The sequence below is a fragment of the Stegodyphus dumicola genome, chromosome 10 (assembly GCF_044657685.1).
Source record: "Stegodyphus dumicola isolate Sdum_Otavi_A_Nest chromosome 10, ASM4465768v1".
Lineage (NCBI taxonomy): Eukaryota > Metazoa > Arthropoda > Arachnida > Araneae > Eresidae > Stegodyphus > Stegodyphus dumicola.
Window position 1 is genome coordinate 58,642,061 of NC_140777.1, and position 20,176 is coordinate 58,662,236.

A 20,176-nucleotide genomic window follows, 5' to 3' on the forward strand; every position below is an offset into this window, starting at 1 on the left:
GTCATTTACGTACTCAAAGTAGTTAATTTCGGTCGGCATGAGTTCATAAATGCTAAAAATAGTAAAAGGTACCAAGGACAAGATCCCCCCCCCATAACCCTTCAAACTCCGCAGGTCAATTTACAACTTTTTTTATGGGTGAAATAGGCTTTATCTCACATCCTTGTTGTTACTTTTAAGCAATATGGCATATGTAGGTTAGTCTGGCGCAAGCCTCTGTGCAGTTATAAAAATCGCGCCAAAGGTGTGGGTTAAAGCAGGATTTTCACCGCCTTTGACTACCGGTATTCAAACTGAATTATAATTTAGGAACAGCAAGAATCACTACCGAATAGCTAAGTTTACTGCATTTATTTTTTAACTATCAAAATGCAGGTCTACTTAGAATAACAAAAACAATGGATTCAAAATTCGAAAACAAAATAATCGCAAATAACTACTTGTTACCATTCAGCATAAAAGAAATAAAATTCTGAATATTAACAAAATGTTAGTTTTACAAATTTAATTAAACACATACGAAAATATAAAATACTTGAAATCAAAATAATTACTAATCGTGCAACATCAGAGTCATTACACTATTCGCCCAACAGTAACTAAGTTACATTACGAAGTTTGAGAAAAGGTATGATTAGAATTGCAATGTTAACCATTTTCAGAGAATTTAGCCATTTTCAGAAGAATTTAAATGCAATCCTTGAATTTGACAGGCAAACGCATCGTTCTACCTCTGCAAGAATGTTTTTGATCTACATTGCAATATTGGTACTACAACTGTCATTGGGGTCTGGCCTCTGCAATTTGTTGTAGTCAGATTTTGTCCACTCCTGAATTAAAATATAAGCTAATTTCAAGCGATCGAGGAATACATTAACATGTTTTCCTTTTATGGCAGTAGTAAAATATTTATCTTTGACCGAGAATGGCCCTTCATAAGGAGGTTCCAAAGGTTTCTTTCACACGAGAACCGTTTTTTTAAAGTATAAATAACGGTTGAGATGAAATTTTACAAATCTCTCTGGCTCCGAATACTTCCATCTGTTTCTGGAGTTATTTTCAAACGTCTCTGATGCTGTCTGGATATTTGGTTTGCTGAGACACTCTCCAGGAAGTCTGCTTTAAACTACTTGCGCAATAGAATGATCTGTATCGTTCTGGATAGCAGTTTACAAACGCAGAAGTACTGCAAGCTTTTAATGCTGTTTGCAGTTTTCTGTAAAAGCGTTCAACTTTGCCATTATACGAAGGTGGTAAGCAGTAGTATGTTGCACATTGATACCACAGAATTTGGATAAAGCTCGTATTTTCTCACATTTAAATTGTTATCCATGATCACTAACGAGTTTGCCGTTGCAAAACGCGCAATCCACTTGCTGTCAAATTTTGTTGCTGAAGTATCAACTGAAATATTGCCTAAATGAATTGCTTCCATCGAATTCTAAAGTCTGTCAATGCAAATAATACAGTAAATATTCCCTTTGGATGAAGGATGAGATCGATGTGGATTACAGAAAATCTTTCTGGTGGTACTTCAAGCTCATTTAATTTTGTTTTGATATGCCGGTTGATTTCAGATGTTTAGTAAGGAACGCAGGTTCGCCTCCACAATTGCATATCTTTCTTAATGCTGAGCCAAATGAATTTTGATGTCATTAGTTTTATAGTCGATTTTATTGAATGTGATAAACCGTGAATTCGTTGAAAGTTTGAGGAATATATAGCTGAACATTTTTAGTTCATGTATCACACCACAAATACTATTTCTCTGAAGGTAGAGAACATCGCTCTAAATTCAAGGAAGTAGGTGTTTAAAAACTCTTCTATTCTTCATCTTCAGTCTGTTCATCAGTTATTATAACATAATCTAATGATGAAATTTCATTAACCCTGGATAATGTATCGGCTGCAATATTATTCTCACCTTTTATGAAGGTGAGATATCAGTCGAAATGTGAGAGATTTAGTGAAGCTGGTCTACTTGTCCAGATGCTGCTTTGTAAAGTTTTTGACGAAAGTCGAATATTAAGATTTTGTTTTTTGTTACTTTGTAAATGCTTTTCCTTCTAGGTAAGGCTTGAAGCGTCTAACTGACAACATCCATTATCCCATTTTGTCGAAGCAACAAGTGTTGTAGAGTCCTGCGGAAATGAGAGAGAAAATACCTTATGGTGTGGTTCAACGAGTAGTTATCTCAATTTTCACGTGTAATTAAATTAATTTAGCGACATCATTAGAGTAAGCCAAGACAATTTTGTTCTGAGGGATAAACATATCAGCTCCCGAATGAAAGCCATAGATTAAAATGTGAGTTCTAGACTAGCCATCCTTACGACATAGCATCGACAGTTAAAATGTTCATCAGATTATTAAAACATCTTAGGCACTTACGTATTAACGTAACCACTTTCGTGGAATCTGGCGATTTTTTACTGAGGAAAAGTAGAAGTTTTGTATGGGCTCACGTTAGTGGTTTTCCCGACTTTTAAAAAAGATTCACAACCCACTGATATTTATCGTAAGATGGCAAACATATGAAAAGAAAATATATTTTAGCAAATTAAAGTTCAAATTTTAATTATTAAATAAGGATTACGTGATGCATTGAAAAAAAAAAAAATAAAACGCTTAACATTCATCTCCAAATTTTTCTGTAATTTTTTGCACTGTTTTTTTTTCCTCAAGTGCACAGCGATCTGTTTTCTCTTAAGAAAAACATCAGACAATGGAACTTAAAATATAATAAAGAAAGCATACGAAAATGGCGACGTTGCTCGATGGAAGGATTGTAATGAGTGTGAAGTAATGCCTGAATGACGTGATGTTATGAATGAAGAATGGTTATGCGCGTGATTACCTGAGTTTGGCACATTCTAAAAATTTGGTGACTTCTCGGGGTTACGATATTACGTAAGTACCGTATTTTATTAAATAATTCAAACTATATTTAATCAAATTTTAAAGCAACATCAGATTAATAAATGCATTATAAAATTATAAACAAAGCTGAATGTCTTTATAAATAATTTTCGAATTCCAAAGTTCTCTGTAGCCCTAAAAATATCATTTTTAAAATTATCTCCCCTCTTTCCTACCATTATTCATTTATCTCCAAATCACTAAAAGCCAGCACAGTATGCCCTATGAACAAAATCTTTAGTTGAACATTACTCGTCGGCTTTGTCGTAATATAAGTAATCCAATCTAATTTATTTAATATTTGAGCCTAAAGACTGCCTTGGGAAAACATCCACCGTGTAAGCTTTTGGCGAAATGTAATTGAATAGATTTTGGCAAAACATACGATAGTTGTCTGTAAAAGAGGGAGGTTGCTTTTAAGGAGATTTTTTTAAGGTAATCTGACTCGTATTTATGGTACACATAGGGTAATTCATAAAAACACTTATACAGCCAGCTCGTTTGTAAAGATTTTAACCCAAATCAAAGTATCAGGGCCTAGCGATCTTGCCGATCAGCTACTAGTAGAACAACGGCAATATGAACCTAAAATGGGTAAAGAGATTTCAAAACTGAAACTGTGCAGAAATATATATATATAGTAAAAAAGAAATGTTTAATCCCTTGCTTAGCATGTATATCTTCCATTGACAACGGGAAGGCGATGAGAAACTAAAATAGATGAGGTGGGTGCAACGTTCTAATATAAACGCCCCGTAATGAGGACGGGTAGTTAGGATGGTTTTCCAAAATCTTGCAAAATCAGTAGACAGTGATCTTCCTCTTGTTTTGAAGGTCAGGTGTGAAAAATTTTATTGTGATCTAAACAAAACTATAATTTTGTACGAATTAGACACACACAGAAATAAACAAACTGAGTAATAATCTTAAGTTTAATGAATACGGTTAGAGCCCTTTCACGGATCCAATTAATAATTAGTAATAACTATAATGAATCTCCGTTTATTGATTTTAAACCGACCAGTTTGTTAATTAATAATGTAACTAATTTGGAAGAAAAATTAACTATCTTACGTTTTTCTGAATTACAATACTTTGCACCGTGAAAAAAAAAAAAAAATTTAAAATCGAGCAGTCTCAAATTATTTCTTTTAAATTGCTTTTTTTCATTAAACTCAAAATACAAATATATTGCAAGTGGCAACGCATTTCTTCTATATCGCCGAAATTCCTGATTAACCGGAATCATAAAAATCTTGCGCTTTGCATAGTGGCAACACAAAGGTTCACCGATGACGGATGACACACTCTATACCGCGTTATATTACAGGTTTCTGATGAAAGAGTTGACGTGATTCTTAAAGCGATTTCAATATTAATTCTTCAGCTGATCGGACATAAATATCACTGAATGACTCATCAGGAGAAATGATCTCTCGTTTAATTAACTTCAATTAAATTATTTTTTTTGAATGAAATTTCAATTCGAATGAAAAATATTGAATTGTGAGACGAGTTTCCAAAATATTTTGCACGGAATGTACTTTACATGAAATGTACACTGCCTCTGTGATGTTGAAAATATTAAGAGAAGACACCTTGGTAACGAATATTGCCTGAGGCTTTAACTTTTGTATTTCTTGTTTTGCTATTTAACAGAGCTTATAGAAAACTATTTCACATCAAAAAACATGTCCGCGGTACAATTATGTTTTTCTAACTTTGGAAGCTAACACGCGCACGTAAAACCTTAGACTGTGGTAAGCGACGTTAGTGCAAATCTGAGACTGTGTCTGGAATTGTGCCACGTCCTTCTACAGTGATTTCAGAATCCTATTGGCTAGATGCCACGTATTAGGATGCACGTGGGGGACGGGCCTGACAACCTGCGTTAATTTTTTTCCCATTCGATTGTGTTTTATAAGTAGTAAGAGTTTTCTACTGGTGAGCGGATAACAATTACAAATGTTTAAGCAAGTTCTTTTCCCTTTTACAAAGAATATCAATGTGGTTTTTTTTATTCACAATATAACTCTCAAAAGAAGTGCTTACCATTAAGAATTAAATGCATACACAGTCGAATTTCTTTCAAGCGACAGCAATGGGACCGTGCGTTCCAGATAACTGAATATATAAGTCTAGAATTCAATTTAAATTTTTTAATGTTTTGTGATGCTATCTGTAGAAATTGCAGTATGTGAAATCCGGTAGTCGTTTTGATCTATCAGACCAAAATAAAATAAACAATATTAAAAATTGTATAAATTACTTAGAAACAAAATTAAACAATTTTGTATCATTACAATATTTATTATCACATGAAATTAAGATTTTTTATAGTATAATGTGTATAACTTTGGAATGTCTGTTTATAAGATATCACCGTAGTTTTAAAACTTTGCTGTATATACAGCAAAGCTTCATAACATCATGTATGGACATAGATGAATATTCCTCGGGGAATTATAAGTCTGCATTTCTTCGTCAGCTTCCTTCCATGTAACTTTCTTGCTTAGCGGTGTTGTTCTTAACTTCATTCTCCTCTTCCTCCTCATCTTCTTCCTTTCTCATTGCATGTCCGATTATTTCGTTGTCAACTTAAGAGAGAATGACAGATACAGAGCTGTTTACATCTATCCAAGCCTAAACTTCTTTCTATTAACACTACTTTTCTCTGAATATATAAGTAAATCCAAGATTTTGACACCAGCTTCAGACGTATTTTAAAAGCAACAGAATCTTTGTCACTCTATTCATTATCTACGAATGTGATCATAGGTCCCCAGTTTACACCAACAGCAGCGTAAAGTAATATTCTTTATATCTTTCCAGGAAAGAGACCAAGTAAATAGGCTGCCCTTCAAATTGAATTGTTTCCGTAAATTGTGGATATTATATTCAAAGTTCACGCATGGACGCATAAAGGAATCAATAGTTTATAGTCTGGAGAATACTTCCGATTCACTAGTTGGATAAGGCTCGATCCGTTCGGTTGCAGAAATATAACTCAAGTGCTGTTAGCATTTAAGTCTTCAGTTAGTTTACAACATACATTTTTATATCAGAGGCATAAATTTCGTATTTAAATCTGAACTTTGAAAAATGCTGTTATTTTGATATTGGCACTTAAGTGGGCGCCTATTACTAGGGATTGTACTGTAATTTGAAAATATGAAAAAACGTGCAAATATATGGTATGTAATGTAACTAAAAAAAAAAAAGAAATCCAAGATATTTGACACTAATATTTTAAAATATAAGAAATTATGCAGAAATATAGAATGTGACGCAAGTAATTTTTTTAATTTGATTCTGAGACTGTAGATTACAATAAACACTGAGAATTTTTTTTTAAACATTAAATACAGTCCAAAATTTAAATATAAAGGAAACCTAAAAATATTTCGTTCTTGTTACTTATTATTAAAATTATGTACCGATATCTTAATATTTAAATTATTTTTTACATTCGGTATATATCAAATCCATTATTTGAAGTTTTAATTCTTTTAGTTTTAAAAAATAGACACTTAAGATAATACGTTTATAATGGCATTACGTAACGTAATGTAATAATAATAAATTATTTACATTTGGTATATAAATCCATTATTTGAAGGTTTAATTTAGTTTTAAAAAATAGATAATTAAGATAATAAGTTTATAAAGGCGTTACGTAACGTAATATAATAACCAAAAGTTTTGGAACAAATTCCTTAAGGTTTGTTTCTAATATCAAAAGACAAGCAAATTATCAGGTTATTTTCTAGTATCTGAATATAAAATGATCTTAGTTCAGATATTTGGAGTTCTGCTCTTTGAAAAGCAGATTTTGATATTAGAAACCGCCTTAACTGAGTCTTTCCAAAATTTTTGGGTCATTGCGTTGCGTTACTCTTCTATGTACTGCATATCATTCGCTCGTCTTGGCAATATTGCCATTGCATTAAACGAAACGAACTATCTTCTACATGGCTTCCTGTTGTCAAACTTGGTGTTCAGTAAAATATAAAATACTTTATTTATCTCTCTCCTAATCAACCTGTAACTGCTTAACAACTGAAAGAATTCAAAAGCAAAAAAAAAAAAAAAAAAATATTTTCTCTATAATTTAAATTTTTATTTTTAATAATATATTTGATTAATATAAATTAAAGTATATTTGCTTTATAATGTACCTGACTGATAATTTTCATGAATACTTGCACGATTATCGTTAATTAATAAAAGAGGTTTATACTGCCCATTGACCACATACTTGTAACGAAATTGTTCGTCCTCCTTTTGGTTTTCCCTATTAAACTGTATAACCGAAGCTGTTGAAAGCACTAATAGTATTCTTTTGATTATTCTTGTTGTTTTTTTTTAATTCTTTAACCATTCTTTGTCAATTATTATTTTGTTATTTCTTCATTTCTATTATCGCTTCGCGATTATTCTTCTGTAATTAATTTTCGATTTTTCTGCTATTATTATTCTTTGATTCTTGTTCTTTTTGTGATTATTCAAACTATTAAATTTATTTTTAGTTCAAAGGGGTAATTTGCTCAGAAGAACTATTAATTTCGTTTTGGCATTTTGTGTTAATTCATTATAAATATCGATTCACTTTTCAAATTGTTCCCACCAAATATTAAAGCCCTGTATTATATTTAAAGAAATTAAATAATGAAGAATCTACATAAATGTGTCTATGATTCTCGCATTGTGATAAAGCAACGGTACCGAGAGCCATCAAAATTTGAATAACGTACTTTTCCACCCGAATATGGGCATTTGGAAGCCCAAATTTGGAATTTGTTTATTATCTATTTCATATTTTGTAAAACTTTAACGAATTTTTGATTAACAAACTCAAGGATTTAAAAGCAAGCAATGGCAACACTGTAAAAAAAAAAAAAAAAAAAAAAAAAAAATTATTTTTAGGGCGTCAGAAATTCTAAAGATAGGCTCATTGAAAAATTATTTTGCGATATTGCTCTTGAACTGAATTTTATGGTTTAAGCGCAAAGAACATGATATTTAATAAATAAAGGTAGCACATAAAACGTTAAAAAAACGCCCCTTTGGGCATAATGTAAAATCTGAAAGCTTTCAAATTTTTACATTTTTTTTCTTGATATTTTCGTTTGGTGTTTCTTTTTTAAAATATTTGCCTATGTTAATGTTGCAACGTTCATGCTCTGTATTCTAAAAATATAATGAAATACAATAGACAAATTTTGAAAATATTTTATACATGGACATTTTGTTCATAATTTTCAGATACATATTTCATAAAAGTACCAAATTCTTCTGAATTACTATATTTTTACAAATATGGTACATACCGGCATGAAGAATTTTAGGAAATATCCTTCAAGGAAATACTTTGTCTTTTTTTGTTTCGAAGAAAATATGAAAGTTATGAAATCAGCTCAACTGGAAGTTGCTTTTTTATCAAAAATTCTGACAGTTTACAAAAACTATCCACAAGAATAATTATATATACAAAATTCAGTTATAAGGCTCGAAAGATTACATATTTTTCAATAAAGGCCATTCTAAAAATGTTTATTTAACACAATTTATTGTTTAAATTGATTGCATACTGCTACTGAACGTTTTTTGTAAATTTTATAAATATCTAAAGTGAAAAATAATTTATTCAATCATTATGTTATGAAAATAATTGTATGTACTGTTGTTTGTAAAAAAAAAAAAATAAAAAGATTAGAACATAATAGTTTTTTCTCACAATCCATGCGTAGTATATAAAAATATTTTAATAGCAATTGTTTCTCAATAGATTTAGATAGCAATTAATCTGACATTGAAATGATAAATTTGAATAATTTCAGCTGTAAAAACATTTTCCTCGCTTTTATGAACTTATCAATGCAAATTTTGTTTAATCGAATTTCATTTATTATTAAAATAATTCAGGAGACTGAAGATATTTAGTGAATAAGAGATCTGGAATTTTAATAAAGATTTCATATGGTTCAATGTTGCCAAAATATCTGTAAAAAAGTATAATTACAGCGCCTTTTCGACGATATCCTTTCGTGACAGGCGTTCAGCTCGAAGAAAGAAATATTCTTTTTCTCTTTCTTTACTTCTGTGAAAATGGCGCCAGACGATGTTCAGGAAATATGTCCTAGAAACGATGAGATGGAATTTCGGAATTCAAGGAGAGCACCAGAAAACGGAAATTTCATTTTCCATTGTTATAAAATGACCTTGAAAAATAATATTCCTAAGGCGATGTTGATAACGACTACAAGAATCACTAACTGTTGACTTGCCAGCCAATCCTGGAAGAAAAAAAAAAGGGGGAATAATAAAATTTCTGAATTCACTTGAAATACAAACACAAAACAATATTAATGCAGTATATTACAAATTGTTGAACCTCTGGTGAGGCTTTCATAATCAGTATATCTTAATCATTCATATATATATAGAGAGAGAGAGAGAAGAAAGAGCGAAGAAGAACTGAGTTAATTATTAAACAAAGTTACTGACTTACTAATTCAAACAGAATAAATATTATGCGCAATATCAGCACACATTATATGTAATTTATTTAATTTTAAACTTAAAGGCGCTAGAAGAAAATAAAGAATCGAAACGCATATTTTGAATTTGAAGCAAAAATCCAAATTTTTATAATTAAAAGAAATTCTTCTTCGCCTCTAAACAGCATATTCATACGTCTTCCATACATATTTGATATATATTAAATATTTTAAAATACAATAAACATAGGTTTTTAAAAGTTAAGTCTTACGATTCAATAAAAATAGAAATAACAACTTAATTCATGTTACTACTCAATGAATTTTAATAACTATACAAATGTTTTAAATTATGTTGCCATTACAGGAACTTTAAATTTCCAACTTTCCAAATATAATAAACACTAGAAAAAAGACTATTCAATATGTTTAGCTTAATAGCTTTCTTGTTTTTCGATTGAAAATCTATATGTCTTTTACTAATTATTTGAAATTATTAATTGTATTAATTTGTTTTACCGCAATTATTTTTTCTAATTCAATTCTTTTTTTACCTGAGTTCGTTTATTTGGAAAATAGGAAATTATAGTAAAGAGTTTAAATAAAATAATGTGTGTATATATATATATATATAACACATAAGCATTATAATCATAAACGCATTATTTGAAAGCTGATACACCGCAAAAATGAAGATATATATATCCTCTTTCTATATATATATATATATATATATACTTTTGCTATTGCCGATTGCAATGGAAAAGGGAAGATGCACAACTGGATGTTATAGTAGCCAATGAATAGTGAAAATATAGGCTGTGTAAAGACTTTTAAGCCAAGTAAAGGTGTTAGTATATATATATATACATACACGTTTAGCTCTTTCGATTGCAGTAAAAAAGGGAGATGCACAACTAGATGGTATAGCAGTTCCATACACGAAATTTCAATGTCTCTAATGATAATCGTTTTTGAATTATGCGAAATACATACATTACATACGTACATACAGACATAACGTAAAAATCCCTTTTGCAACCATTTTTAGTCCGTTTTTGAAAAAGAAGCCTTTATTCTGTTCGTATGTGCAGACGTCACGCAAAAATATCGTTCAAATAGATTCCAGAGCGGTGAAACTGGATATTTTTGTTGAAATATGATACCCGAAAGTTTCCCGATTGCAATCCCTTTATTTCCTATAAGTAAGTAAAAACCGGGCGAATAGGGAAAAAAAATGCTTGTGGTGTGGAACGCACTCTTGAAAACAAGGCTTGAACGTTGGACAGGACACGGTCACACCTGGAGCATGAGCTGATGTTATTAATGAGTACATTACATCAGTTTTACGTTAAATTTTGTTAATAAAAGTATTCAGTACTTTTCTTTGTTTTTACTTCCTTGTACGAAGTAAAAAGGAAGTATTGTAATCGCGAAAAGTTTCAGGCAGCATATTTCAAAGAAAGTATCCATTTTGACCGCTATCGAATGCAATTAAACGATATTTTTGCGTGACATCTGTACGTAAGAACAGAATAAAGCACTCTTTTCCTCCAAAAAAATTAGAAAACTGCTTTAAAATGAAATCTGAAGAGAAGTTTTCTGGCGTCTGTACGTACGTAGGTATCTCGCATAACTAAAAAACGAGTAGCCCCAGAACGTTGAAATTTTGTATATAGGCCTGCTATAACATGTAGATGTGCACCTCATATTTTGGTTGTAATCGGCCCGCACCAAATGTATATAAATATATTTATATATATATCCACTCTGTTACTCGACTCAGTGATCTCAGTTTCTTTACTTTTATATGTTTGTAAATTGTGCATTTTTTTTTTTTTTTTTTCTTTAGACATGATTGAAATCTGCAAGCAATATTTGTAGAATTATCAACAATTTAAATGCTGTTTAAGTGCGGTTAAGCCTAATTTTTAAAATAACATGGCGGACATGTTTGTTTACATTTGAAACAGCAGAATAGTAGATTTGTTGACAATCTAGAGAGACTTAGCTTCGCAACAGCAAAGATAACGCCTTCATTTATTACTGCGAATTAAATCATGCTTAACCCTTTCCGGCACTCTACCTTTTAAAGTCGGAGTTTTTTTTTTTTTTTTTTTTTTTTTTTTTTTAAACAAAAGTAGGCAGTCTAATTAGGCCTAGAGGAGTGCATAAGTAAAATTTTGTGAAGATAGCACTTATCGTTTTAATTCTGTGCGTGTGCCCAAAGTGGCACACTGATTGAATACAGCTTTGAAAAGAGTGCTGAACCGAACATTGTTGTCAATGAACTGACCGATGAGATGCGGAGAAACAAAGAATACAGACTCTCAGTTTTCCTAGATTATCGGTCAGCCCGGTCTGGGCACACCTAGGGTTCGCCGTTTGATTTTAGGCAAGATTTCAAGATAAAAATTTTAAATTAATATACAATAAGGAGATTAGCATACAGCCAAAAAATAACATAGAAATTTCTTTTCAAACAATTCCTTTTATACACTAAAAAAAATCTGGAAGATTTCTTTGAAAAATGAGTGTCTTAAAAAACTAAGCATGGCTAAAATAAATGGACTGGTTTGTGTTGAGCTGCCATCTACTATAAATAAAGAAGATTCAAAGTAACCTATAAATCCTTTTTTATTCAATTTTTCTTTGCGTACAGAAGTTAAGTTTTAGATGTGTCCAAACCGGACACACTGTACCTCAAAGAGTTAATCCTTTCTGGAATTTTTTTCGAGGAAATAAGTGTTTAAAATTTTCTTCGTAATTTTTAATACAGATATTTTGAGTTTTTATGTATTTTTGCCTTTTCGCGAAGTGAGAACTGAATTCATTGAATGAGAAATACTCAATCGTCTGTGCAAAACTGTTTCCTTTTTGTTTTGTTTGCTTAATTTCTTTTATACATCGTTCTAGCTTTATTATAGTATTTGAATAGAACATGTGGCAACGATTAGATAATTCTTTAACTGATATAAATTTTGTGCATTCTGAGTTATAATATGAACGAAATATAATACTGTTAAGTGAACCTAGCGCCAGAGTGTCGCTATGGTAAACAAATATAGTGAATTTTAAAGAGTGCATTTATTCTATTGTGATTTATGCGCTATCGACGAAGTACATTTAATTTATTCCAATAAGTTTAAATGAAATGCAAGAAAAAATGTGCATAATTTAATATTTCGTACAAGGAAGTCATGTGGTGTACACATCAGATTTTTTCATTAAATACCTATAACATTATTTCTACTTTAAATATTATTTTAAAATATATTTTTCTAAGGGTAGGATGAGGTTTCCAGAATAAACCTTGGAGTTCTAAGGATCCATTAGTGAATAAAATCTGAAGACCACAGGTACAGTGTAGCATTTTAAAGAATGCTAAAAAAGGGATCGTTCATTTTCCTAGTTCTAGTGGTTTTCAAGCACTAGTCTTACGTTTTCATATCTGGGTGTTATATGACTGCTTCGGCAGAACTTACCGAAAAATGCCGGCATTTGCAAAAATACCGAACCCTTTCTGTAATTGGCTGTTGTTCGCCTAGTTACAAGCATGTCTCAGTATGATAATATAAAGGTACACGGCACAATTATGGCCTTATATGTAATGAAGAATGAAGCCTCCATCAAGATTTCGTTACGTTCCTTTGATGATTCAAGTGAACAGTCGCTGATTTGAATAAAAGTTCTGGCACCTTCTGGAAGTTAGCGACTATGCATCAACACATGAGTAACGGCATCTTAACAAAGTTCAGTTTACACTGAGAAGAATGTAACCTTCATCAAGACGCCCGTGGTTGGGTCTATATTTAAGTGAATAGCTACGGAGGTGCTTAAGGGTTCCAGCACCCTTATGAATTTCACTTCGGAGAAGGCGACTCGGAATAAGCGGAGAAAGCGACTTCCATCAAAGTGGCGACCATGCGGCATAACCATTCTTCCGAAAATCAATGCTCATATCAGTCCTTCAGTAAAACCAATGCCGCCATTTTCATATGAGGTGGGATTTTTTTTTTCTTTTTAGTTTGTCCCTGAAGGACTATTGTTTTCGTTTTGCGATTTTGCGTCGATTCACAACAAACGGCGAATCACTTTTCAAACTGTTGCCACTAAATGTTAGAATCCTGCATTATATTTGAAGAAATTGAATAATGAAAAATCTGCATAAATGTATGTATATTTCACGCATTGTGATAAAACAAAGGTACATAGAGCCATCGAATATTTTGAATGACGCAATCCTCCTACGAATATGGGCATATGGAAGACCATATTTGAAATTTGGAATTTGTTTTATGATCGATTTCATATTTTGTAAAACTTTAACGAATTTTTGAGTAACGAACTCAACGATTTAAACGCGAGCAATGGCAATACTCTACGGGAAAAAAAAAAAAAAAAAAAATTGTCTCCAGCGCGCGGAACTGTGTATTGAAAATCCTAAAGATATGCTCATTTTAATTATTTTGCGACATTGCTATTGAACTGAATTTTAGGGTTTAAGTGCGAAGAACGTGATATTTAATAAATAAATGCAACATACAAAATGTTAAATAAATACCCCTTGCACCTTTCAGATTATTATTATTTATTTATTTATTTATTTATTCCAAATTCCAACGGCTCTTATAAACAAATCGTGATATGTTTTGCCTTAAACCTAGTTTTAAAATATGAGCTTGTGGTATTTGCCAGCAATAGGAGAAACTGGTGCAAAATTTCTGCAAGAAGACAAATTTAGCTGAAAATTTTCTAAAGGGAACAACAAGGACCGAGTCTTCTCAATTCTCTGATATTTTTTTTAAGCAAAGACAAACGACTGTATATTTTGGGAGAATAGCGGGAAAAAAAAATCACAAAGATTTGAAGTTTGAAGAAGAATGTCAAGTGTTTTATTTTTAATGCATTACGTAATTCCTATTTAATAATTCCAACTTGAACTTTGAATTGCTAAAACATGCTTTCTTTTCATATACAGATAATGTTTACCGAAGATGAACAAAGTTTGGGAATCTCAAAAAAAGGGCGGGAAATCCACCATCTAGCACCTGATAAGTAACTTTTACCTTTTCGTACCTAAAGAATCGTCAAATTTCGCTAAGTGGGTGAGTTAATACGTATGTAGCAGAAAACATATGGGTGTGGAAATGAAGATAAGTCTGAGATGGATGATAATCGTATTTCTTCCAAAATAAAATTAAGTCGTATATTATTTTTTGCTCTAAGAGATGGGCAGTCATTCAGTTTAATTACGAGTAGGAAGAATCAGCAGTATCCGAGCTCTGAATCTTTTGACTGCTAATTGGACGTGTTTTCCTATTACATCATGAAACCAAGCTATAAGGAGGGAGAAAATACCTTACAAATTAACCTATACAGAGTTCAATACAAATCTCAAAGAAAATATAAATTAAATGCAAATATATAATAACCTTTAAAATATTACTGACAACTTTCCCATTACTCATTTCTTGCACCCAACTGGGAATCAAATTAATTTTTATAAAATCCTATTTTCCGCTTCAAATGTGAATACCTGTGTTTACTTCCGATATGGTAAAACTTAAATTCCATGATTAAAAATCATAATCCAATTTCTGACAATACAGTGTTTGCTACTGTCTTGATTCATATTTTGTCAATTATCACAATCATATTATTACAGTTAATTTATAAATTACTGGTAATTTAAACTTAGAATCTCATGTAACAAAATGCTAAATTCCGTGTTACACACAAACTCAAAAAAAAAAAAAAAAAAAAAAAAAAAAAAAAATGCTTTGGATGTATTATCTACAATATCAATTAATATATAGTTAAAACAATTTATAAATTTCGTTTTCCTATTGGTACTTCTATAGAGCAGATGAATGATATTATTAAAATGGTTAAAAATGGAACTTACAATATCAAAGCTCCAAATTTTTGAAATAAATACCCAGAAATATTTAATGACATCCAAATACTAAAAAATCAGTTTATCGTTATTTCTTCAGATAAATCAGTTGCTGCTCGTATTGGTCGGAATCCCATCACTGTCAGGCGAATATGGAATCGAAAAGTCCAGGAGGATTATAATGGATAACATGCAGGATATCGCGGTCTCGGATCACTAACGTTCAAAAGGATCGAGACGTTGTCCTTTCAGCCTCACGGGATCGTACAGCTTCATCACACACCCTAAATCAGGAACTTGCTTCATATGCTGGGTGACAAGTGTCCACACGAAAAGTGCAACGACATTTGCAGCATCACGGCTATCAGCACCATAGTTGCGGCTTCCTTAGAGGTTGCTACAGAGACAGGTAGGTCTATAATAATGCGACGAACAACGACGCGTAATGCAGCGACAGAAGGGTGCATCACATCGTCTTTTCAGAAGAATGTCGATTCTGTGAACGGCATCATGATGGACGTATCTGTGTGGATCGAGGACAACGAACGTTACCAGCTGGCATTTGTCATCATCATACGGAACCAGAATCTGGACTACTGGTATGGAGTTCCACTGGTTACAATTTCCAATCACTTCTTGCTGGCATAGCTGGTAATCTGGACAGCATCCAGTAAGTTTCTGACGTGTTAATGCCCGTGGCCGTACGCTACCTTCGAGGCCTCTGTGACACCTTCTGCCAACAAAATAATACATGATAACAAGTTACCCATGCTAGCTTGACCTTCTTCGATACAGGCGGTGTTCGGCCGTTGGCCAGTGCAGCATTTTCTCTAAAATCTCTTAATGAGAAAATGACACGCCACTACGATTGATGAACGCCGAGAAAGTTACAGACGCGTGGAATGAACCTATCATGAAAGCTCAGCTTGACTCGAAGCCCAGCCGGATTATAGTCCTTGCTGCTGCCAGAAATGGCAATGTTGTGTACTGCATTCTGCATTCCGTGTAGTCCAAACCACTGGCTTCTTTTTATAAAACTGTTTATATATACAAAAAGTAAGATTCTGCTATTTGCTTTCCTTCCTGGTTTTAAAGACATTATCAACAGTTCATGGCCAAACTTTAGCGCTTTGCTAATTTAAATTCTGTCAAAATGACTTTTGTATGTGTTTCTAGTTATATTTATATTAAATTAGTTAAAATCTATTACTATCTTGAAGAACAGTTTTTTTCTCATCGTTTAAGTTTTTATCATTCGGTTAATATTATCAAAATTGCGTTGGAGAAGCGTAATCACATTAGGCTGCGTCTCCTGTATGAACTTTCTCCGGCATAACTCATATATGAGTGAAAGTGAGGTCAGAATTGAATAACCGTTAATCAAAGATCTGCCCTACATATGATTATCATTCACAAAAAATATTGTTTCAACGTGATCGGTTCCTCTCAATCCATCTGTTTCATAGGAATGGAATTGTATTTATGCCTGTGCTTAAGAAAAAGCTTCTTATATATAATCTCGTTAATATTTCTATCGTCAAGAAAGAGCAAAACTTCCAAAAGCAGGATTTGCGAATACTCTTTAAAGTGGGATTTAAAAATATTGTACTGTTTGGATGCAAACATCAGACATGCAGTGTTCCTAAGTCAGTGAGCGAATCCTTAAAGAGAGAAATATACAACAGGATGTCACACATGTCATCAAGCGAAGATACTGTTACGTGCTACGGGTTAATAGTGGATTGAAATTACATAGAACCGATGATAGCTTGATGAAATTTGTTTTTTTCCAAACAAACACTTTCACACAAAAGTAATTGTACAGCTATTCTCTGACAAAGCAAAATCAGTAGTTACCACTTCGAATTACTAAGTACGTTAAACATAATGCAATGCAAAACGCATCTAAAAGCGAAGATGCGTTTTGCACTGCATTATGTTTAACGTACTCAATACTCTGAACTCAGCTGGAAACTGAGATTTCAGACAGAAAGATTTCAGTCTACCATTTTAGACTATTCTAGTCTATTAAAAAAATTCAAATGAAATAGTTGAAATGTTGATAGTGTTTCAAAAGTTATTGTCTTGCAGTCATATTTCAATCACTGAAAAACATAATCATGTCATTCAATCACGTCATCAGTATAAGACTCAGCATAGACCTTTCCGATCTTACATATCCCCATCCATTGAGGAATTTCCAGTACCTTCGATTTCGCTAAATTACTGGAAGCCACAGTTACATTTACAAATGGCCGTGTGATGTTCCCATGGTGAGGTGAGTTTTTATATTTAACATAGACGTGACGTGATGTGGCTATCATAAAGCATACGTAGGTAATATAAGACAAACATTTTATTATAACATGGACAAAATAAACAGATATAATTTAGATAAAGTTAACAACATAATATTTCTACTGGCTTACAGCGTAACATATCTAAGCCTAACCATGACATTCTCTTCTAATAATGTGGACTCCGCATCTCGTGGGAGAGTTACGAAAGCGCCTGCAGCTCGGCTAGAGCGCGCAAGCGTAGTATTCATTAGACCAATGACACCTTTACCCTTAAAAGATTGAGTCTTTCAGCGACCTGTCAAATCCACACGTAAACATTTCTTGAAACAAACAAACAAAAAAAAAATAGTTATGAAATTTCAAGATTGATTACCAATTCTTACTAATTTCAATTAAAGTTATTTCAACATAAATTCAATATTCTTAATCATTAAAAGATGTAACAACCATTAACTTTTCTTTAAACGTTAATCTTTGAAATTATCTTAAGCACATAAAGAAACTAATACAAGTCAAATCATTAACGTTAAACATCATACTTCATCAAACTATACCTAAATATTAATCATATCGCATAACAATAGAAAGATTTCAGTCTACCATTTTAGACTATTCTAGTCTATTAAAAAAATTCAAATGAAATAGTGTTGAAATGTTAATAGTGTTTCAAAAGTTATTGTCTTGCAGTCATATTTCAATCACTGAAAAACATAATCATGTCATTAAATCACGTCATCAGTATAAGACTCAGCATAGACCGTTGTGTTTTGTGAGAAGGTTTTTCTTAGTTCGTTTGAAAAAAAAAAGAAGTTACCAGTTGGCACTCAGGGGTTTAGTCATATTCGCCAGTAACCTTTAAAAAGATCAATCAAAGTGATGTAACTGGACTTTGACACTTGGGAAACTAGGTCTGTGACATTTTTCATTGGAAAAGCATCAGTTTCAGGTTGCGAGTTCAGGTAACGGTAATCAGCAGTCTTAAAGTTCGGTATTTTTTCAACAAAATAATGGATGGGGATATTCACTTTCTAATTCAGCAATTACACTCGTGTCCATAAATTAAGGATAATTCGGAGTCACGCGGAAATCGAACTCTAAAATAAATATATCACCTGTAAAATCACTACACACATCTTCAAGAATCATATGCAAATTTCAGGAAGTAACCAGATGACACCGATGGTACGTCACAATGACGAGAGTGTAAGAGAGTGATATATAAGGAATACAGGCAAAGAAGTAAAATTGTTCGCAGGCGCTTTATAAGCATTTCAGTGCAATAACCGAATAGTTATGACACAAAGGACGCATTTGGATGATTTTTTACGTGGTAGAATTATCGGCCGTCTGGAATGTGGCCGTACCCAACTGGAAGTATCAGACGAACTTGGAAATTGGAGTGTCATCTCCAGGCTTTGGCAACGATTCCAAGATGATGGTAATGTGAGTAGACGTTACAGCACAGGTAGCCCCAGAGTTACACGCCGAATGAGGACCGGTATTTGGCAGTTACTGCCAAAAGAAACAGGCGGAGCACAGCTTTCAAGGCAGGCCGTGTACAGACGCTTAGGCCAGATTGGTCTATATGCTCGTAGACCTGTCAGATGCGTTCCACTTACTGCAACTCACTGTCGCCTGCGGTTAGCCTGGAGTAGAGAGCATGCATTGTGGACACCGCAACAGTGGGCTTGTGTGATGTTTTCTGACGAGTCCAGGTTTAGCTTGCAGTCTGATTCTCGCCGGACTTTCATATGGAGAGCTTCAGGTACCCGTTACCACCAAGAAAACATCATTGAACGACACCGTTACGGTGGTGCAGGAGTGCTCGTTTGGAGTGGAATTATTCTGGGTTCCAGAACTGACCTTCATGTTCAAATTGGAACCATGACAGGCCATATCTATCGGGTCGTCATTCTGGAACAACATGTATGTTTGTTTCGGGGCGCCATGGGCGCACAATTTGCGTTTATGGATGACAACGCCCGTCCTCACGGTGCAAACATCGTAAGCGAATGCCTTCAATCGGAGGATATCATCCGTATGGACTGGCCAACATTCTCACGAGACTTGAATCCAGTAGAGCACGTGTGGGACATGCTTAGCCGACGAGTTGCAGCCCGTCAACCTCCTCCTACATGTCTACCGGAACTTCGGAGAGCATTGCTTTTTGAGTGGTGTAATATCCCCCAAGATCAGATCGATAATTTGATATTAAGCATGCCTAGGCGTTGTACGGACTGTATTGCATCGTCTGGGAGACATACAACGTATTAAAAATCATACCAACCATGTTTTATTGGTTTCTTGTAAATAGGTTTTTTTGTAATTTGCTCCAGGGAGAAAAAATCGCTAATTTTTTTAATAATATCAAACATATAGCATCTTTCTTTGCTCTTTAACTTTTGTTTAATAAATAAGCTTTACAAATAAGTCAAATTTGTTTTGCTTCTAACTCTTCCTTTGCCTGATTTTGCATTATTCTTAATTTATGGACATGAGTGTAGTTGCAACTGTAATAGCTCATCTCTTTATCGATCAGAACTTCGAGTATTCGGTAC

General features: G+C 32.9%; 1 protein-coding gene across 1 annotated transcript in view; it reads right to left on the minus strand.

Annotated features, from left to right (window-relative positions):
• Positions 1-8,135: 8,135 nt before the first annotated feature.
• Positions 8,136-20,176, minus strand: part of LOC118188232 (junctophilin-1-like) — a 162,151-nt gene continuing 150,110 nt past the window's right edge. Inside the window, exon 7 of the mRNA XM_085824957.1 lies at positions 8,136-9,215. Within this exon, the coding sequence (XP_085681083.1) occupies positions 9,129-9,215 (87 nt within the window). The 3' untranslated portion in view covers positions 8,136-9,128. The remainder of the gene's footprint in view (positions 9,216-20,176) is intronic.